This window comes from Hippichthys cyanospilos, chromosome 3 (genome assembly GCF_059441005.1).
Source record: "Hippichthys cyanospilos isolate Australia breed blue-spotted pipefish chromosome 3, RoL_Hcya_1.0, whole genome shotgun sequence".
NCBI lineage: Eukaryota > Metazoa > Chordata > Actinopteri > Syngnathiformes > Syngnathidae > Hippichthys > Hippichthys cyanospilos.
Window position 1 is genome coordinate 29,341,615 of NC_142371.1, and position 17,559 is coordinate 29,359,173.

The window sequence follows — 17,559 nt, forward strand, 5'->3', positions numbered from 1 at the left end:
GCAGAGTCTGTACTCCGCCATCTCAGAGCAAGACAGGGTGTCGAGATTTCTCTACTTATTTAGCCAGTCAAGGTATCAGTCAAGATTATGGTCCAAACTGAAAAAGTATGTCAACAAAATATACTGCAATGCAAGAAATTCATGGCATGAGGATGAAATATGGAGCTCACAATACTTTTTTTTTTTTTTTTGTGTGTGTGTCTCTGACAGAGATAAGAAATTCCTGGCAAGCTTTTTTGGCAAATGGACGGGCATAAGGGAATTACACCCTTGCACAAGGCTTTAAAGGAGATATAATTCAATAGCGTTAACACTGTAAAAGTGATAATAGATTTTGTTGAAACTTTTTTCTTGCGCAATCAGACTGTAGCGGATCGTCTCTCTGTGGTGTTTTTTTTTTTTTTTTTTTCCATTCAAGCGATGAAGAGGCGAGTTAATAGGCTTAACCATCCCAACAAGAGAACGGAAGAAGACATACAGACATGCTTTGATCATGAGTTGCAGGGGGTAAGCTTTACGCATAGCTGCAACGGATACACATACCAAAATCAATGGGAATCTTGCAGTGGTGTAAGAAACCACAGTCGGTGAGGTTATAACAATATGAAAATGTACAAGTAGAGTTACTTACATATTCAGGAATCATTTTTATCTGCAATGCAAGTGACCAAAGGTGGGCACTTAGTCAGCACTGACGGACTGTTCGTCAGTCCGTCGGTGACGGTTGCCCATTTTGCCATTGGACTGATGAATGACGGGAATACTAAAAAAATCGTCGGGATAGACATTACGTCAGATGTCAGTCATATGTCCGTCAGCCCGCCGCGCCCCTTTTTGCTTAAAGAAATATAATTCAACTGACTTGGATGTTTATATGCTATATTGCTGAATCTTTATAACACAAACTGCAATCAGCCTGCAGTCAATGTGACAGTTATCACTTCACAGTACCACCAAGCAGGTAACCACTGAATGCAGAACCAATTTGCATTCTCTCTCAGATTGCCTCTTGGTCAGGAAATGCAAGATAGACGGTTTTTAATTCCCTAATTAAAAAAAAAAGAAAACTTTTTTTAAATTTTTTTAGTAAATTTAACCTCAGCAATACTTTGTTTTATTTGTAGTGTACATAGGTGACAGGTGAAATTTAGACAAATTAAAACAAAAATAAAATATTAATGAAACCGTCTTCCTCAGTCCTAACCCTAGGGCAGGAAGTTGTAAATGAGAAACAGTCACCATTTGAGTATCATGTAAAGCATGATAATGCTGTCCAGTGGACATGATTGCTAATTGCACTTTCGTCCCCTGTGTTTCCTCAGATGAGGTCAAATACACAATAATGGTAGGTTTAAACCCCTTAGCTGTCTTTGTTTTCTTGTTACACTTCTATTACTGTGTTGTGTTTCAATTGCAGTGTAACTGTAGAACCACAGACATGGTGTTGACATTAGGTGTAAGTAATAAAACTGAAAAAAATTATGCCAATAGTTGTGGCAGAAGGTTGGGCAAAAATTCACAGACGGACTGACGATTACAATTTCGTTTGGCTTGAAAAAAATGACGGACCAATAATGATGGAAAGCGGGGCGAGGCTCTAACGAATGTCGGACCGGCCAAAAAAATGTAAGTTCCCCACCAATCCAAGTGACAAATTGAACAACAATTTATGAATGAAGTATATAACTTGCACCACAAATCTCCAAAAAGCTCAGTTTTTGTCCGTCCGCAATCAAACCCACTAAAATTGCTTTACAACACCCACAACTGCGACCTTTTTTTATCTGGTCAAAAATCTAATCAGTTTTTGTCCAGCACATTGCCAAAGGTGCTGAGCTTGTGTAATAGTAAATGCCAGAATGCCTATCGAGGCATAGAGCAATGTACCAAATTCAAAAACACGCTAACGTTCACCTGTCCTGGCACGAAAATGAAGATACAATTTACGTACGGGTGCGCAATCAATTAAAATAAGGTTTCAAAAGTCTGTCGTATTCTATGTACCCTAAACCAAAATATGTTTTGTTAACTTGTTCAGCCCCATTGATGGCTATAGCAATCATAGATCCATAACTGGGCTGGAAACATGAGTCACAGGTTTACTAATTGTGGTTAAGTTAGTAGTGTGCCCTTTCGGGTCACATTTGGGTTTCTGACAGCTGGAGTAAATAAAGGTTGGTTCACTGACTAACCACAAATTAACGGGCTCAAAATTTGTTTGGAACCATACCATGACCACCAAGAAGATTTGGTCTGGTCCATGCCTGAGTTTGATTAATGTGTTGACACCTGACCAAATGCCAATGAGGAAAACAAGCAAATATTAGATTCAAATGAACAAAAGCGTACAGTGTGAAAGCACTCAGTTTCATGCATTATTCACAGGGATCTTAAGGAAAATGTGAAAATAATGTTGATGCGAGCGCACGCAGCTGCCCTGCATAATTACAGCATAAAAAGTTCAGACAACTCGAGCCGAGCACGCTGGCACCAAATTCTGACGGGTCCATGTTTTTACATTTAGGCACTCGATTCTTCCACCCCTCCTTCCTCTATTCTGTCTGGCCCCTTTGCCAACTCTACCAAAATCTTACGGGCACACCTGCAAGTGGTTGTGAGCAATCGCAGTGCAATCTCTCTGGGTGGTTCTGAGAAAAAAACAGGAAGAACTAGCTCTTACTAACCCATTTCAAAAGGTGTTTCATAGTGAGGATATGGAAGCACAGGTTAATGTGCAATCATAGTAACGTAGTCCACGTTGAGACATTGAGGTGCTATTTTTGGTCCAAATTTAATACACAATTCTTCACGGTCTTCTAGCTCTGCACATATATCTGCCTTGAAAAGAAATCCGGTTTGGTGCACAGCCCAACTCCACGGAATGGAATACAAAATAGCTCAAAGTAAACCACAAAAAATATTCCTGGCTATCATCACTAGGTGGTATTAGTGCTTGTGCACTGATTGTATTGCTTACTTGCCCACTGCAATGTCCTCACCAGACCTACACCAGGAGAGTAAGGAAATATCAATTGTCTTAGCTTGCCAACTCTACGCAAAACATTTCCCTTGCTGTAGCTAACCTCATTTTTAAATTAAATGTCTTTGAGCATGCATGGCAGCATTCTCCTTAAGTTCAGGGAAAGTGACAGGGTTTCTATTTCAGTTTCTATTCAACTATTGCTGGCTCCTACAAAATAAACATCCGTAAGATTGTTTTTTTCTTCTGTTGCCTTGTCAATAAGTGAGTTTGAAATGATTGAAACCATCATATTCAAATGTCTTCAAGTTGTTGAAAAGTGTGTCAGAGTCACTTGATTCTGACCCAACCCAGATAAACGGGGAACTCTGGAAACACTTGACCAAGGCAGCTGGCTTCCATAAAGGCCTCAAAGCCGCCTTTGCACTCTTTGAAGAAGCCGCAGGATTTAGCTAACAGACAACACAATCTCTCTATATTCTAAATATGACATGATTGGAACAAGAAAGTTAGATAAGCAGCAGAGACTACACCAAAACCATTACAGCCTTACAAACACAAACTATGTTTGGACTGAGAACAATGGCGGCCTTCAAAGGAACGGTGAGATTTGCATAATACTTGCGCATAGTGGGCACAGAAAAGTACATTTTGCTCAATGACTTAAACAAACATCGAAACTTTGTTAATGGGATCCAGAAGTGGATATGGACATGTTTGTTTACATGTCAGGGTAATGGACCTGTTATTTTATTTGGTCTCAATCAAACATTTTTGTTCTGTTTGATCAAAGGATTGGAAGATCTCATTGCCAATTCTATCTTTGCTTTTCTACATTTTCCAAGATTGCCAAAAAGTTCTAGAAAGTAGTTTTAAAAATGAAGGAACAAGTTACTTTGGTCCGAGGCTCGTCTTGTCAGTTTTCAGATGACAGGATGAATTAAAAGATTGAGATTTTTGAAAGAGAAAATCCAATTCCATGTTTGGCAGAAAATACACAGAGGTTTGTTTGAACTGTTTCTGTCAGTTTGCAGCATATTGTCATTGATAGTAATTGTAAAAATATTGCCTTCTGTGTTTTTATTCAGTTAAATACTTTGTGTTATACGGCACGTGTGTGTATTTATTCTAATGATTTAACATTTTTTTTTATATTGTTTTAAATGTGCACCCCTAGAATACAAATTAACCTGTAGTATCTACATAGTTTGTTTTTTTTTTTTTCTCCCCAGGTATCCCAATGAAAATCATAACACACAAGGTATCAATAAGTTAAAGACATTTTTGGTGTTTTCATGTCACGTGACATTGTTTGTGGTAAAGTTAGCGGTGTCCATTGGAGATTAGATGCTATGCCAACTCATACTTGATGCTTATAATTGCTACTTCTCAAGTCCTTCAAACTCAGCTAAAAAATAATTCATTTGCTGCTTTGTGAGTGAGAGCTTGTTTGTGGTCTGAATGTGTTAAATGTGATTGGATATGATGCCAGTATATTTTCTACTCTGCCATTTGTTTATTCTGCCTTCGCGGTCTCAAATTGCTGGGATGCACATATTTTGGTTTCTGTCCACAACAAGGATTCACAAGGCTTTCATTTTCTCCTGCTCTAACTTGAATAGTCTTGTGAGACTTTTAAGTTGTTGTCATTCTTTAGTGATGACTGTTTCCATGCATTGTCTAATTTCAAAGTTTAGTCACAGTGGTCATTAAGTACATCAATGTGATCAACCAAACAAATTATCAGCGTGTATTTTAACTGGTTTCTATTCCCTCGAGGGAGGGCAGTAAGATATCTTATTCTTCATGGCCTAACATGAAGCGACATCGGAGCTTTATTGCGTGCACGTAAAAGAAAAAAGGGGTAGTAGATGTAATCCAGTTTAATAATGGATGATGTGAAGTTGGAGAGTCATGTTTTTTGTGTAATCTTGCTGCTAATCTTGTCTTTTACCAAAATCGCTGTTGAGAAAAATATCATCAAAACAATGAGAGATTTGGCCTCAGACTTGCACATTACTGTATAACCATGTCAGTAAAATGGACGTTTTGAGGTGCAAGGAGCAGACTTTTACCTGCGGCAACTCAATGCTTGGCAGTTTGGATAAACGCAGAAGGACTCAGTGACCTTAGTATCAAACACAATGATATGAATGGCATCTAGCTTTGGAGAGCACTCCGGCATCTAGCAGGGCCATCCGACTACCCCCTTCCCTTTTCTTAGAGGGGTAGGTAGATGTAATCTTATGCCCCTTCTCAAGTCATATTTTGGAATGTCCTCAAAGAAATCAAAGCCATCTCTGCAGCATGTATTGCTCTTGCCCACGTCATCAACACAAAGACTAATGTACTCTGTATTTAGAGAGGGTCAGTTGATGAATGTTTGGTTGGTGTTACAGAGCGGATCACTGTGACATCACCTCTCCCACTCTTCCTATTGAACAACAAAACAACATGCTGCAAATACAAACTTAATCTCCCCCAAAGCTAGCACAAAGCATTGATTCTACTCCGGTTTTATTAGCATTTGACATATGGCATGGGAGAGAGTTTTCTTTATATTTGTGTAAATGCTTGTTTTGTTTCATTGACGCTCATTTATAAGGGGGTGCTTCGTTGCTGTCTTCACTTTAGCTGAGAGGATAAAAAGAAAACATGATTGAGGTCGGTGGTTACTCAAGGAGATATGGTATGGGAAGAGAATCTGAGGAAAAGCATCATACTTCCTCCAGATGACAGTTTTGACAATACACGGGGAATACATGCAAAACCCCAAATTTGTATTTTGAATGTAAAAGGATTGCTTGGAATATTTGCCGCTCCAAATTCCAAATTCAGACCAGATTATAAATCTGTGAATTTTCTAAATGAAGCAAAAATAAATCACAGGGCTTAGTCATCCGGCAGGATTTATTGCTGACGGTGTCTGCCCAAAACACACTACCTATATTATATTATCAGCCCAATGTGGAGCACCAACTCAAGATAGAAATCTGCAAAAGTACAATCCTGACATTCTCTGGATTCAACATTTGGTGTGATGTCTCAGGGGAAATTCCTTGGCCGCCTCACCTCAAAGATAAATCACAATATTAAAATCAAACATTTGCAAGTGTTCAGAATGAGATGCTGCCAAATAAAGTAACCAAAGTATAAGAACCACCTTTCACTAAAACTATATTGGTTACTCGGTGAGCACCACCTGATACTGTATGTGTATCTAAAGCAGCCAATATGTACAGTATGTTGCATGTGTATGGCCACATTAAATCCTGTGTTAGCGATGCTGTTTAATTTCCTCACGGTATCGCTGTCTGTCAGTCAGTCAGTTGATGGGTCCATCTCCAATTTCTCATTGCAGTATCTCCACAAAGCTGTCACATGTGACAATCTATCAAACTGGCTTTGTGAGCTGAGTTGCACCCTACAGTTCTCAAAATATAGGCTGCTTTTCTAAAAGAACAATTGGCATTCAATGAAGCAGTCTGGCTCCAGGCTCTTTTGATATCAGGAAGTAAAGGTCACCTTCTGAGGTGGAAAGTATCCAGTGACAAAAACCTCCTCTTCAAGTGTCCAAAACCACACTGGTGCTTTCTGGGTTTCTTGATTAATAAGTTAATTAGTGCCAATAGAGTTGTAGTCCATTTTCCTCAGCCAACCTACTCCACTTCTGCACAAATTATTTTAAAAGGGGTAGTATATCTCTCAGGGTGTTGTTATTTCTAAAACAACCTGGACCGTTTTAATGAAACATGGTGGAGGAGTGAATCCGGTCAAGCATGGAGGAAACCATTAAATTCAGGAACATAGCTGTGCAAAGTCATTATTTTCCCTGGTAATATTACACAGACCTCCACTTTACAGGCAACTTTCATTTGATTTTCAAAAAGGCTGCCTTTATTGTACCAATTTCATATATATATATATATATATATATATATATATATATATATATATATATATATATATATATATATATATATATATATATATATATATATATATATATATATATATATATATATATAATACTCATTGGAATAGTAAAAAAAACAGGCAGACACCAAATTAGTTGTATTTCTTTGGTGTCAGATTAAAAAAAGAGAGTCAAATTTGGGAGTTTTATTCAATTGTTGTATTTTACAGGAAGATTCTATCAAAGGATTAAAGAAAGCTACTATAACAACGCAATTCGTTGTAATATATGTTCTAAGTCGACAAATATTCATTTTTTCCTGTGTGGATGGATGGTAAAATTGTGAGAACACAAAAAAACATCCTCAAAAATAAAGTAAAGTATATTTAATCTGAATAAGACTAGGAATCACACACGCCTGTTATTTTCATCAAACTAAAGCACAGTTCTAAATGGACATCTGGAATTTTCTGTCCACATATGTTCAGAAAGTGAAACCTGTCTAACCCAAGAATACATATGGGTTGGATCAGAAAACAAATGAACACCACTGTAACCCGGCCACCAGCTGACTAGTTTAGAGATAGGGGTTAGGCTAAATATACATTCATGCACATGTTAGTCTGAGATAAAAATATAGTACGTAACATTTGAAATGTGAAGCCAAAGTCTCTAAACAGCAATTTAGCTTGCTAATACCAAGTTCTTCTCTAAATAGAAAAACATGACAATGTTTTCCTATTAATATTCAGGGCACGCACTCAGAATCGCTCTTTATATAGCTAAGGTTATCTACGGTACAAATGAGTTGGATTATTTTTGTGATGTAGGAAGATCGAGTGACAAATTCAAGTAGTCATGTGATGACAGCCAGAATAATCTGTTAGATTTAAAGGCCAAGAAATGTGCCATTAATTTAAATTTTGGAATCGTTCGGAACATTGCCAAATTGGGGAATTTGTAGAAACAATACATTAATGGGAGAGAATTTTCAAATGTGTATGGCATGATGCCATACCCCGTTAGTTTATTGTATGCAATTACAATTCATGTCCAAGAGAATTGGAATAATAATCCAACGCATGTGACTATGTTATAATAACACTTTTTAATTTAAGGTGTGCTTTTTTTCTTAGAACAAATGGGTTGCAAATAAAGAGAAGTATGAAATACAATCCCAATAAGGCCGCTTAAAAGCTTTTTGTTTCTGTTAATGGTACATTATCGCAGAACCTTCTGTTTGCCAAGTCCGGAAGTAACCATGTTCTTTTGCTGAGACAAACATCCGCAGAGATTCAAAACTTCGGCGGGGTGCTAATTTGTCACGCTCTTTGCAACACGCTCGATGTATATGAGACTATTCAATCTCCTGCTGGCTCTCTGGGCTAATCATGAAGAGCAATGTAGATGGACAGAATGAAATGGATTCCTGCATTAAGTGAATGAGGCCCTCCTCACTATGGGACTTGAGTAGCAAAATACTTCACATATGGAGCTCTTTCTTCCCACATCCTTCAGAAACCCCCAAACACGAGTGCGCCTCAAGCAAGGCCTCAACTTGGACTATCTCATCAAACCAATCAGAGCGCTCCTCATGTCCCCTCATCGAGACTATTCACACGGAATAACAACTAATGCTTTCTTCGGCTCATTCGTCTCATTCTTCTGCACCGTACCCGCTTTGTCGTTCAATGCGCAAGAGTGAGCCCGGGATGTGTTAGCTGACACTGGACTCCTTGCTCCCGGTTTCTGTGGACTCGACACTTTCCAAAGATAACACTAGCCAAAGATTTCCACTCACAAGCAGACCGAGGCACTGCTGAGGCAGCCTTCCTGATGGGGAACAGACCAAAAACAGCTCAAGACGTGTCCTGTAGACCCCAATCCGTAGCACTGTATCAGCCATATGATATCCTAAAATTATGCACGTCAAAATCGGGCACTACCAGCTATTAGTATGTACGATTTGTAGTAACTGGGCAGCTTTGGGTGCAAATATGCGGTTGACATAAGAAACTGCGGGTGGCCTATAGGTCATTACCTATCATTGTGACATCTGATGCTAACGACACACAAGCTAACATTTGCGTAATCCCCGTTGCTGTGAATCAGCTAGAGCTACATACGTGTTACAATTAACAGTCTCATTTTTTGATGAAACCTAAATACCTCCAGGGGTTAACAACCACATGTCCAGGAGTAAAGAAAGGAGCACCCACAGGGTAGAAATGATGTTCATTTCTCAGCTACATAGTAGCATAAATGGAAAAACGAAAGGATGTGGTCCAATACAAAGGCGGGGTCCAAGGCAAACACATGTGCTCATCATATTGCAGGTCCTCCCGTATTACCTGTTGCATGCAGACATATGTGTATGATATTTTCTATTAAGCAAGTAAAATGAGAATTCCGGCTGGTGTCTGCAGCAGGAGCGAGCCAGCGTGGCCTGGCCGTGTGCAGAGTCGCACACCACATGACATCTTAGAGGGAAAACATTCCTCCGTGTGTTTCACACTGCTTCAAAAAAAACCTCCTTTCCCAATTTAGAAAGATGGGGCTGAAAAAGTGGTTTGCTGTAAAAATATCGACGAGAAATATAAACACAAAATTAAACCATAAAAGTCGACATATGCGATCTTTCCCGGACACCTAATGAAAAAACATCTTTCATTGAAGAACTTTCCACAGGAATTCCAATTCACGTAACTCGTCGAGCCATTCAGAAAGGTCAGCTCATGTTTTAAAACATGCACCACAGGGTTACTAAAATATTTTCTCTTGTGCAATGCTCTTAACTTCAACATGAAGTGGCAGGAGGCAGACAGAATCTGATGACTTCAGCATTAAACGCCATCAATTGATCACTCCATCTTGGTGAATGGAGGTGCTTTTCCTCTACATTCGGAGACGACAGTCGCTACATTTTCATCTCTCATTAAGAATGGATTTAACCAATCTCCTGTAAGCCGAGCCACCATTCATCCATTTAGAGCAGGGCTCACCAAAGATGGTACCCACAGGAAACAGCCACAAACCACCAGATGAGTAGCCCATAGGCCTATTCTATAAATAGTTCACGTGTTTGCGAAATATTGCACACTATAAATGATCATTTGAAAATGTAAACACGACGAGATTTGTAGAATGTAAGAACTGCATTTGGATATAATTATCTGGTAATCAATATAGACTATATGTATTTTCAATTGATCAGTATCTGTAACCAAATCTATAATAGGTCTTCAAGTCTGGGATGCATTAATTCTTTAAAAAAGCATTTTAAAGATCTTTGTAGACTGCACTGTGTATGGTTTACAAAAAATGATATGCATGTAATTTTACTTGCAAAGCCATGTGGCCAAGGACAGACAAACTTGAATCCCAAAAGTGGCTGCGGTACCCAAATTTTGAAAGGCCATAACTCAAAAATCTGAATTGTTCCATTGAACACCATATGGCCCCAAAATGAATCCACAGGAAATTGAAGAAGAGTCAATGACCTTAATATAGCTGGTGTCATCACATAGAAGAATATCATTACTGATAAAAATTAAATGTAAAGTTGAGTTGTTTTTTTTAAACTTATATTTGCATGAATCAGTACCAAAGAAACATCTCTTTTTCAACAAGGTTGGTGACTCCTTTTTCAAAAGTTACACAGCTGAGTTTCACAGCTATCAAAGTCTTCTAAAGAGTGCCTGCAAATGTGAGAAAGCGTTACACAAAACCACCATAACCCCTATGTAAACAACCCATGTGTAGAGGGGATGCTATAATCCTGGTTAGCTGCGCAGGGGGTCCTCCAGGTGGCTAACAAGTTTAGATGGGGTTAACCCCAGTTGACCTTTTCTCTGGACAATCCAAAAGAAGCAAAGACAAAGTCAGACAAGGAAGCGATGGCACCTTATGATCATCTTCTGTTTACAATAACCACATCAAGCATAACAATGACGCTTGAGAATCAACAACTGGCATCTGCTCCAACAAAGGGAAAAAGGAGAGTGTCTAAGCACATGTCCCATTGGCTCGGAAGCATCGAGGGAGGAGGCAGTCGGTGTCATATTTAATAGTTTATAAACTAAAGTAGCTGACTGCTGTAAACTGAAGACCGTTACTAATAACGGACGTCGAGTCAGGAAAAAAGTTTTGGCATTAACAAGTCATATCTGATTTCCAGGTGATGACAAGTGAAATGTTCTACCATGGATTTATTAACATATCTAGCAAAAGATTCTTGATGCTACATGCGCCACAAACATGACAGATGTTGAACATGCGATTGGTTACCACAAAAATATAATATCGTGACATTACTCCTACACTGCAAGATTAAAGAATTGAACTCTAGTAGAGTGGTTCTCAAATATTTTAAATCAAAAACAAAAACCTCAAAAATCAACAACTGTAGCTCTACAAGCGCCAACAAAATGATAACTAAAATACATGTACATAATTGGCTTAACTGTTCGTCAAGAACAAGGGAGAGGTTGTATTGCTAAAAAGCATTTACAGTTTTAGAATTGCTATTATACAGAAACTGTTATTTTATTGTATTGTTAAAAATGCCAGAAAATTGTAATTGAAGAGTGTGTTGTTGGATGATGATTGGAATGAGATTGTACTGCACAAATTAAAGGGAAAAGTACCGGTACATAAAAGAAAAAAAATAGGTATTTAAAAGGAAATGTCAAAGTAAATGTACTGTTCCTTGTTTAAATACAACTGAACTGTATATACTTGGGAAGGGAAGCCTTCCCATATTTCCCCCCCAGATAAACTGAGATTGTAGCTGAGATAGACAAGAAAAATATTATTTACATGAATTTATTCAATTTTCATCTTGAAATAATTAGTATAGTTCCTAAAATAAACATATGCAATGTTAGTAGCAGAGGGAATGAGTTTATCAGATGGCTTTTTTTTTGTGTGTGTCGTTTGAGTAATCTCTATAACTAAACCCAATTTTGTGAAATGGTTCAATACTGAAACACTTGACCATTTCTGACTAGTGAATAGAAGTGGTTGGACTTGAGACTACACATATGGCAAAGGTATAATTAAGACCAGACAACACTGATTCTTTTTCCATGCAGGACACTCTTCCAACACAGCTACTCCTCCCTCAGTCAAATCTGTTGAGCTGCACAAATGGAAAGTTGATCAGGACACTACAGAAAGTAGAAATGTGCACTTGTTGCAATCTTTGCAAAAATAGACCCATCCAAACCTATTTGATGTGCATACAGTAAATTTATATGGATGGCCTGATTAACTGGTTACCTTTTCACCATGTGACATGCTCAATTTGTGCATATCTCTCTCTCTCTCTCTATATATATATATATATATATATATATATATATATATATATATATGTAAATACATTTTGTTGCTTGTAGCCCTTAACTATAATAACAATTTTTTATTTCTTCAAATTCTGATTTCTTTCCCTAGATCCCGGGAATTGAAATTGCATGATTGGGCCTGATTTCCAACCATACATAAGAACTTCATCAGTCAAAGACCCCTGAAAGCTAAACGACCAAAATATGCAATTGGTAAATGCTATCAGATAAATGAAACCACATTGTACATTTGCATTTTCTGTTTAGTCAGTGTGCAAGGATGTCGGTGTTTAAGTGGATAACTTTGGACAATTACAATTTCACTCTTTTGAATAAATATTAAAACAAGCACCTTTAAAAAATATGATGTCATAATTTCCAGATAAAACATACCATTATTTTAAGAAAGAAAAAAGTTTGATGGTGGAGGGGCGGAGCATGGCTGGGACCTTTAAATTGGATGACAGTTATGAGTTAAATTTCTGTGTGTAAAAAAAAGGATCAAAGGGAACCTCAAGTAAAACTATTTCTTAGAACGACACTTCCGCATTTGTACTCCACCAGCAAACATTGCCTACATTTTTTTAACCTGCAGTTGAGACAGAGCCATTCCCTGCTTGTCCAGCAACGCTGACCAGATTAAGTGTATTCTTGGCTGACGCTCCCACAGAGCAGGCCACCTCCTTTCGTTCCTTCTATCTGTGGCTCTTTTCATTTGCTTAGGGCAGAGATGCAAAACTTCTTCAATTGTGTCTCGCTAAAGCCACTTCAAGTGGTCCACCTAAGTGTCATAGACTGGTGCTTAAGACTCTTTTTGTACCATCCTCCTTCGGTTGCTGGAATGAAGACATGTGGATTGCTTGTTCCCAGAATGAGAGACTTTGTGGAAGTACGCAGATGTCATGTTACAGCTACAAATGTGTAGTTTATCTACAATAGGGGTTGCTCTATGCACAGTCATTTTATTAGATCAAAATTTCGCAACAGGATTATTCAAGAACTACCACAAAAGCCCGGAGAGGGATTAGGAATAGGAGTAACCCATTTGGATGCAGGTCTGGACAAAGCTGTACATCTTAAATGTTTTGTCATTTTTTGGCACAGCATTAGAGTTTCTTTCAAAGGAAATTAAAAACAAATCGGTGTATTGTTTACAATTTACTTCGAATCCCTCTCTTGTGTGACATTCTCGTCACATTCTAGACGCCTGAATGCTAGATATGCGTGATACTGTAAAATTGCGAGTAACTTCTCACATTTTACTCTCCAGAAACCTCATTCACCTCATGTTCTTTATGATGGGAAAAGAATGACAGCACTGGCAAGGAGCTGAGCAAATAACACCGAAAAGGATATTATGTTTCATTATAGGCTCTGCAATATAAATATTATTTATCCCACTCCTGGCTTGCACTTGAAGCTTACATCACCTCTAAAAATAACAGCAATAGTTCTTTCTTGGCCTTGGGACATGTTTGTAGTTGATAAACTGAAACGAATACCTGGTATACCCACTATTGTTTCCAGTGCCTCACAAGGTTTCGTAGAAAATACAGGACTACAACTCCGAGAAAGAGGCAATAAAACTACAGCGCTGCCTCCAAACATACGCAGCTTAAAAGTTGTAAAGCAGTAGCAGACATAGAACTCGAGCATGGGTGGCAGTAATGTACACCTAAAGTTACTTGCCAATGGCTTATAACAGAAGAAAACTCGGGGTCTGTTTTTATGGAGTATCCATCACTACTGAAAAAAATGCAGTATTATGCCAGCTAAGTAAAATGCTACATTGAGTCTGGAGCTGACAACCGATAGGCCAAATGATGCTTAAGAGAAGTGAAGACTTTGACAGTGAAAAGTTTGGAGTGAAACAGTGCTAAGTGCTAGTATTACACAAAAGGAAAATGGTTGACCAACTTGTGCGGTGTTAAATGTTCCTCTGTATTGTCAATTTGTAAATCAACAAGGGTTAATTTAACAACTCAGTGATTTTTACAGGAAATGAAACAATTGGAATGGCAGCGCACATGTAGATGAAAACTATATTAAATACCACACCTCAATAAATCTCTTCTTCTCAGATAGCTCACAAGTGAATGGTCTTAAAGAAACAAAGGTTATTTCCAGCTTATGGATCTTTGGGGGCATTCCTGGGTTTAAGGCATCCGCGTTGGACTTGTAACAAGTCATGTGAATATGATTGTCACAGTCGTGAGAATTTGGTTGTCACATCCTTCTAAACTTAAACCTGTGGCAATTTTTCCAGCTGATGTCAGGCTCAAAGTTGGCTCAATCTCAGCGTGTAAATGTGACAAAAATCCAATAAATCCTCTATGAAAGCCAAACAGCAATGTAAATGATTCAAAGCTAGCCAGCTGAGGCAACACCAGATGATCCAAAGTGTAAAAACAAATGACCATGCTTCACATAAAACCGCATGAATGACAGTAGGGTTACGACAAACACAAAATATGTTTTCGCTCTCGTTAGACTCATTGTCTCGATCGACGCAAAGGGAATGTGACGTTTCCTTCCAACATGGCCAGCATCAAAGCGGAAAGAAAGAAAAGTGAGGAGGGATGTGGAATGGAATTCAATGGCACGCTGGGATTTGGCTGAAGGCCAGTTGTGGACTGAGCTAGCCATCAGGATTTTTACTGTGCTGGTACTATAGGTCTTTCAGTTCGTATAGTTGAGCCAACCATAAATAATGATGCAAAACTCAAACTTGACAGATAGTAAATCCTTCAAAGCTACATTTTAGCTGTGGCCTACCATCATGGATACCCTAACAGTACTGTACCAGAACAGATCAGCAATAAAGAAGGATTTTTCAATTCAGACCAAAAAGGCTGTGACAAAGAGTTAAGTCTATATGCTGTTGTGACAGTTTGATAGTCGCTCCAAATGATTTGCTACCACATTTAAAGATTGTTTGCATAGTCAATTGAATGTTTAAAAATCATTATTTTTCCAGTGCTCCTACTTTTCATCCTCGCATGAAGGATGTAGTGAGTGGGTGGACACTGGTTGCTTGCAAAAGCACTCAAGCCTTCACTCTATAATACCGCAAACCCTGACATTAAAATACTATAAACTATATTCTGCAGAATTAAAATACACATTGGTTGAAGCAAAACAAACCACTCTGATGTTCTTTCCAGTGAGCGGACAGTTGTTTAAAGCCTGTGGCTGCTGAGGTTACACACCTGTGTAGTTCAACAGGGAACTAGCGAGTCTCACAGTTGCACTCTTTCCCAGCATGCTCAGTTTCACGTGGTCGCTACTGCGAGCCATCCCACCCATGTGTCATGATCGTGGGTTCTTTTAAAATGTACATCCGGAGATCCCAAAGTGAGGTCTTGATGGATAATGGGAGCAATACTGCAAAGTTTGAAAAATACCCGATCTTACTATTTTTGTGTCTCATCTTGCATTTGCCAAAACAGTCTAATACACAAGAGGATGGCCATTTTGGGAGTGAATGAGATGTCAAGTCATTGACAAGGCCATTCCTTGACCCACTGAGTGATAAGCCAAATCATTGTTGTTATTGCTAAAATTAACTATTTTTAGTCAAGAGGAAATGGGCCAACATGGACATTTATTTGAGCCATAAAAGGCCTCCGGTTTAGAATCCGGCAATGAAAATGGCATGACTGATTTGTCAGTCTAAAAAAATGGCAAGTTGCATTGGAGAGACGGGGCAGGGCGGAGATGGCGGCTGCTGCTTTGATCCGATGCCAAAGACTAATATTGAGTGCTTTTGTTGCCATTAACACTAAGTTACAGTAGATAAAAAAAGGACTAAAATGCTGGTTTCATCAACATGTGCGAGCATGCGCTATCGAGCAGCTGTCTAATGGTAAGTTTTTCAATTGCACAGAAGACCGTTCTTGACATCGCAAGTCAAGTCAAAAGTCGACCAAAAAACGAAACACACACACACACGTTTGGCTGACATTTGGGTGCTGCACCATCATGGAGTCGATGACAAGCAGCAACTGCTTCCTGTGTATTCATAAGACTTCTGGTCTCAAAGGCTTAAAAAAATAATAACAAAACAAAATCACAAATCTCCTCTCATCCATATTACATTCTGCCAAATAAATATGTCAAGCCTACCTGAGTCATTTTAATTTGTAAGTTTTCACGGAGTATCCAATGACCATCCTACGCAGCCACCTTTCTGTGATGAATTTTCATTCTGAATTAATAGGTTTAGGCCCACAAAAGTGGTGCTTGTCTTTGTTTTTCCTCTTATTCTTGAGGGACCTCTACACGTTGCGTTATGCATTTATTATGTTCATAGAATCCTGTGCTGCCTGTTACAGCTAACAGTATCCAGTCCTGCCAATCAACGATTCTAAATCACGTCTCCAGAAGCAAATATGGCTGCGCTCATTGTGTCTCCGACAGAAAGTTTCCAACGCTCTTATAAGCTTGCTCTAATAAAGCTTGTGTAAACAAAATACCATTTTTCCTGATGAACCATATACATTTTTTCTTCCAAGCTCCGGAGGTACACTTAAACCATCTGTATTCAAGTTTATGGTCAGTTGCACCTGGTTGACAGCCATGGTTTAGTGTAGGCTATTGTAAGGCAATTTAAAACACATTGTACAATGTTGGAGCGGAGCTGTTTGTCTGCTGAAGAGTAGGAGGGACTTCATGCAATATGAGGTGGGCTGCGGCATGCTAATTTGCTCTTCTGCGGTTGACTGGTGAATGAATGATATTGTTGATACACAAGGCTGTGCACGAATCAGCGGTGACTCAAATAGTGAAGCGAATCAGACAATAAAAAACAATGATGATTTTTGAATTTGAGACAGAATGAGTCAGAATGTGCCTGGTTACACAGATGAATGTTTGAACGGAATTTATGTCTTACTGTGATGCACGCATGTACATGGAAAGCCCAAATGCAATAATGTATGCATGTGCCATGGAATATTTGGTCAGTTTATCATCACCTATCAATTAGTAATTCAATTAAGCACAACTAGGCAGTGATTAAGCAAAGGCTGTGAATACTTATGTAAATGTGAATTCTTAGTTTTCTACTTTCAATACATTTACCAGTCATTTGTTGAGATAGGAGATTGATTTGATATAGTTTGAAAAAGGGAAAAGGTGTGATTACGTTCTGAATACACTGTACGTATACAGTAAATGCCAATGTTCAAGCTAATTAAGTGTCGCAATAAGTTGTCCAAAAATATTGACAACTTTGACACTGGGTCAATCTGACTGTTCAGCCCCTCCTGTCCACAGTGAAAGCACTAAAGCCCCTTTTTGGAGGGAAACATAGACAG

General features: G+C 38.6%; 2 protein-coding genes across 6 annotated transcripts in view; one reads left to right on the forward strand and one right to left on the reverse strand.

The window, feature by feature from the left end:
* LOC148426756 (FH1/FH2 domain-containing protein 3-like) overlaps positions 1–17,559 on the reverse strand; it is an 85,031-nt gene that overhangs the window by 47,946 nt on the left and 19,526 nt on the right. The gene's annotated exons all lie outside the window — the stretch shown is intronic.
* The window catches only part of LOC148426758 (sodium-dependent neutral amino acid transporter B(0)AT1-like), a 43,033-nt gene continuing 28,910 nt past the window's right edge, over positions 3,437–17,559 (forward strand). For 2 of the 3 annotated variants that reach the window (XM_088409829.1, XM_088409832.1), the window contains exon 1: positions 3,437–3,583. In XM_088409829.1, coding sequence (XP_088265955.1) covers positions 3,472–3,583 — 112 coding nt within the window. In that variant the 5' untranslated portion in view covers positions 3,437–3,471. Of the gene's footprint in view, positions 3,584–4,212; positions 4,242–17,559 lie in introns of all 3 variants that reach the window. The other variant, XM_088409830.1, reaches the window with a different exon arrangement.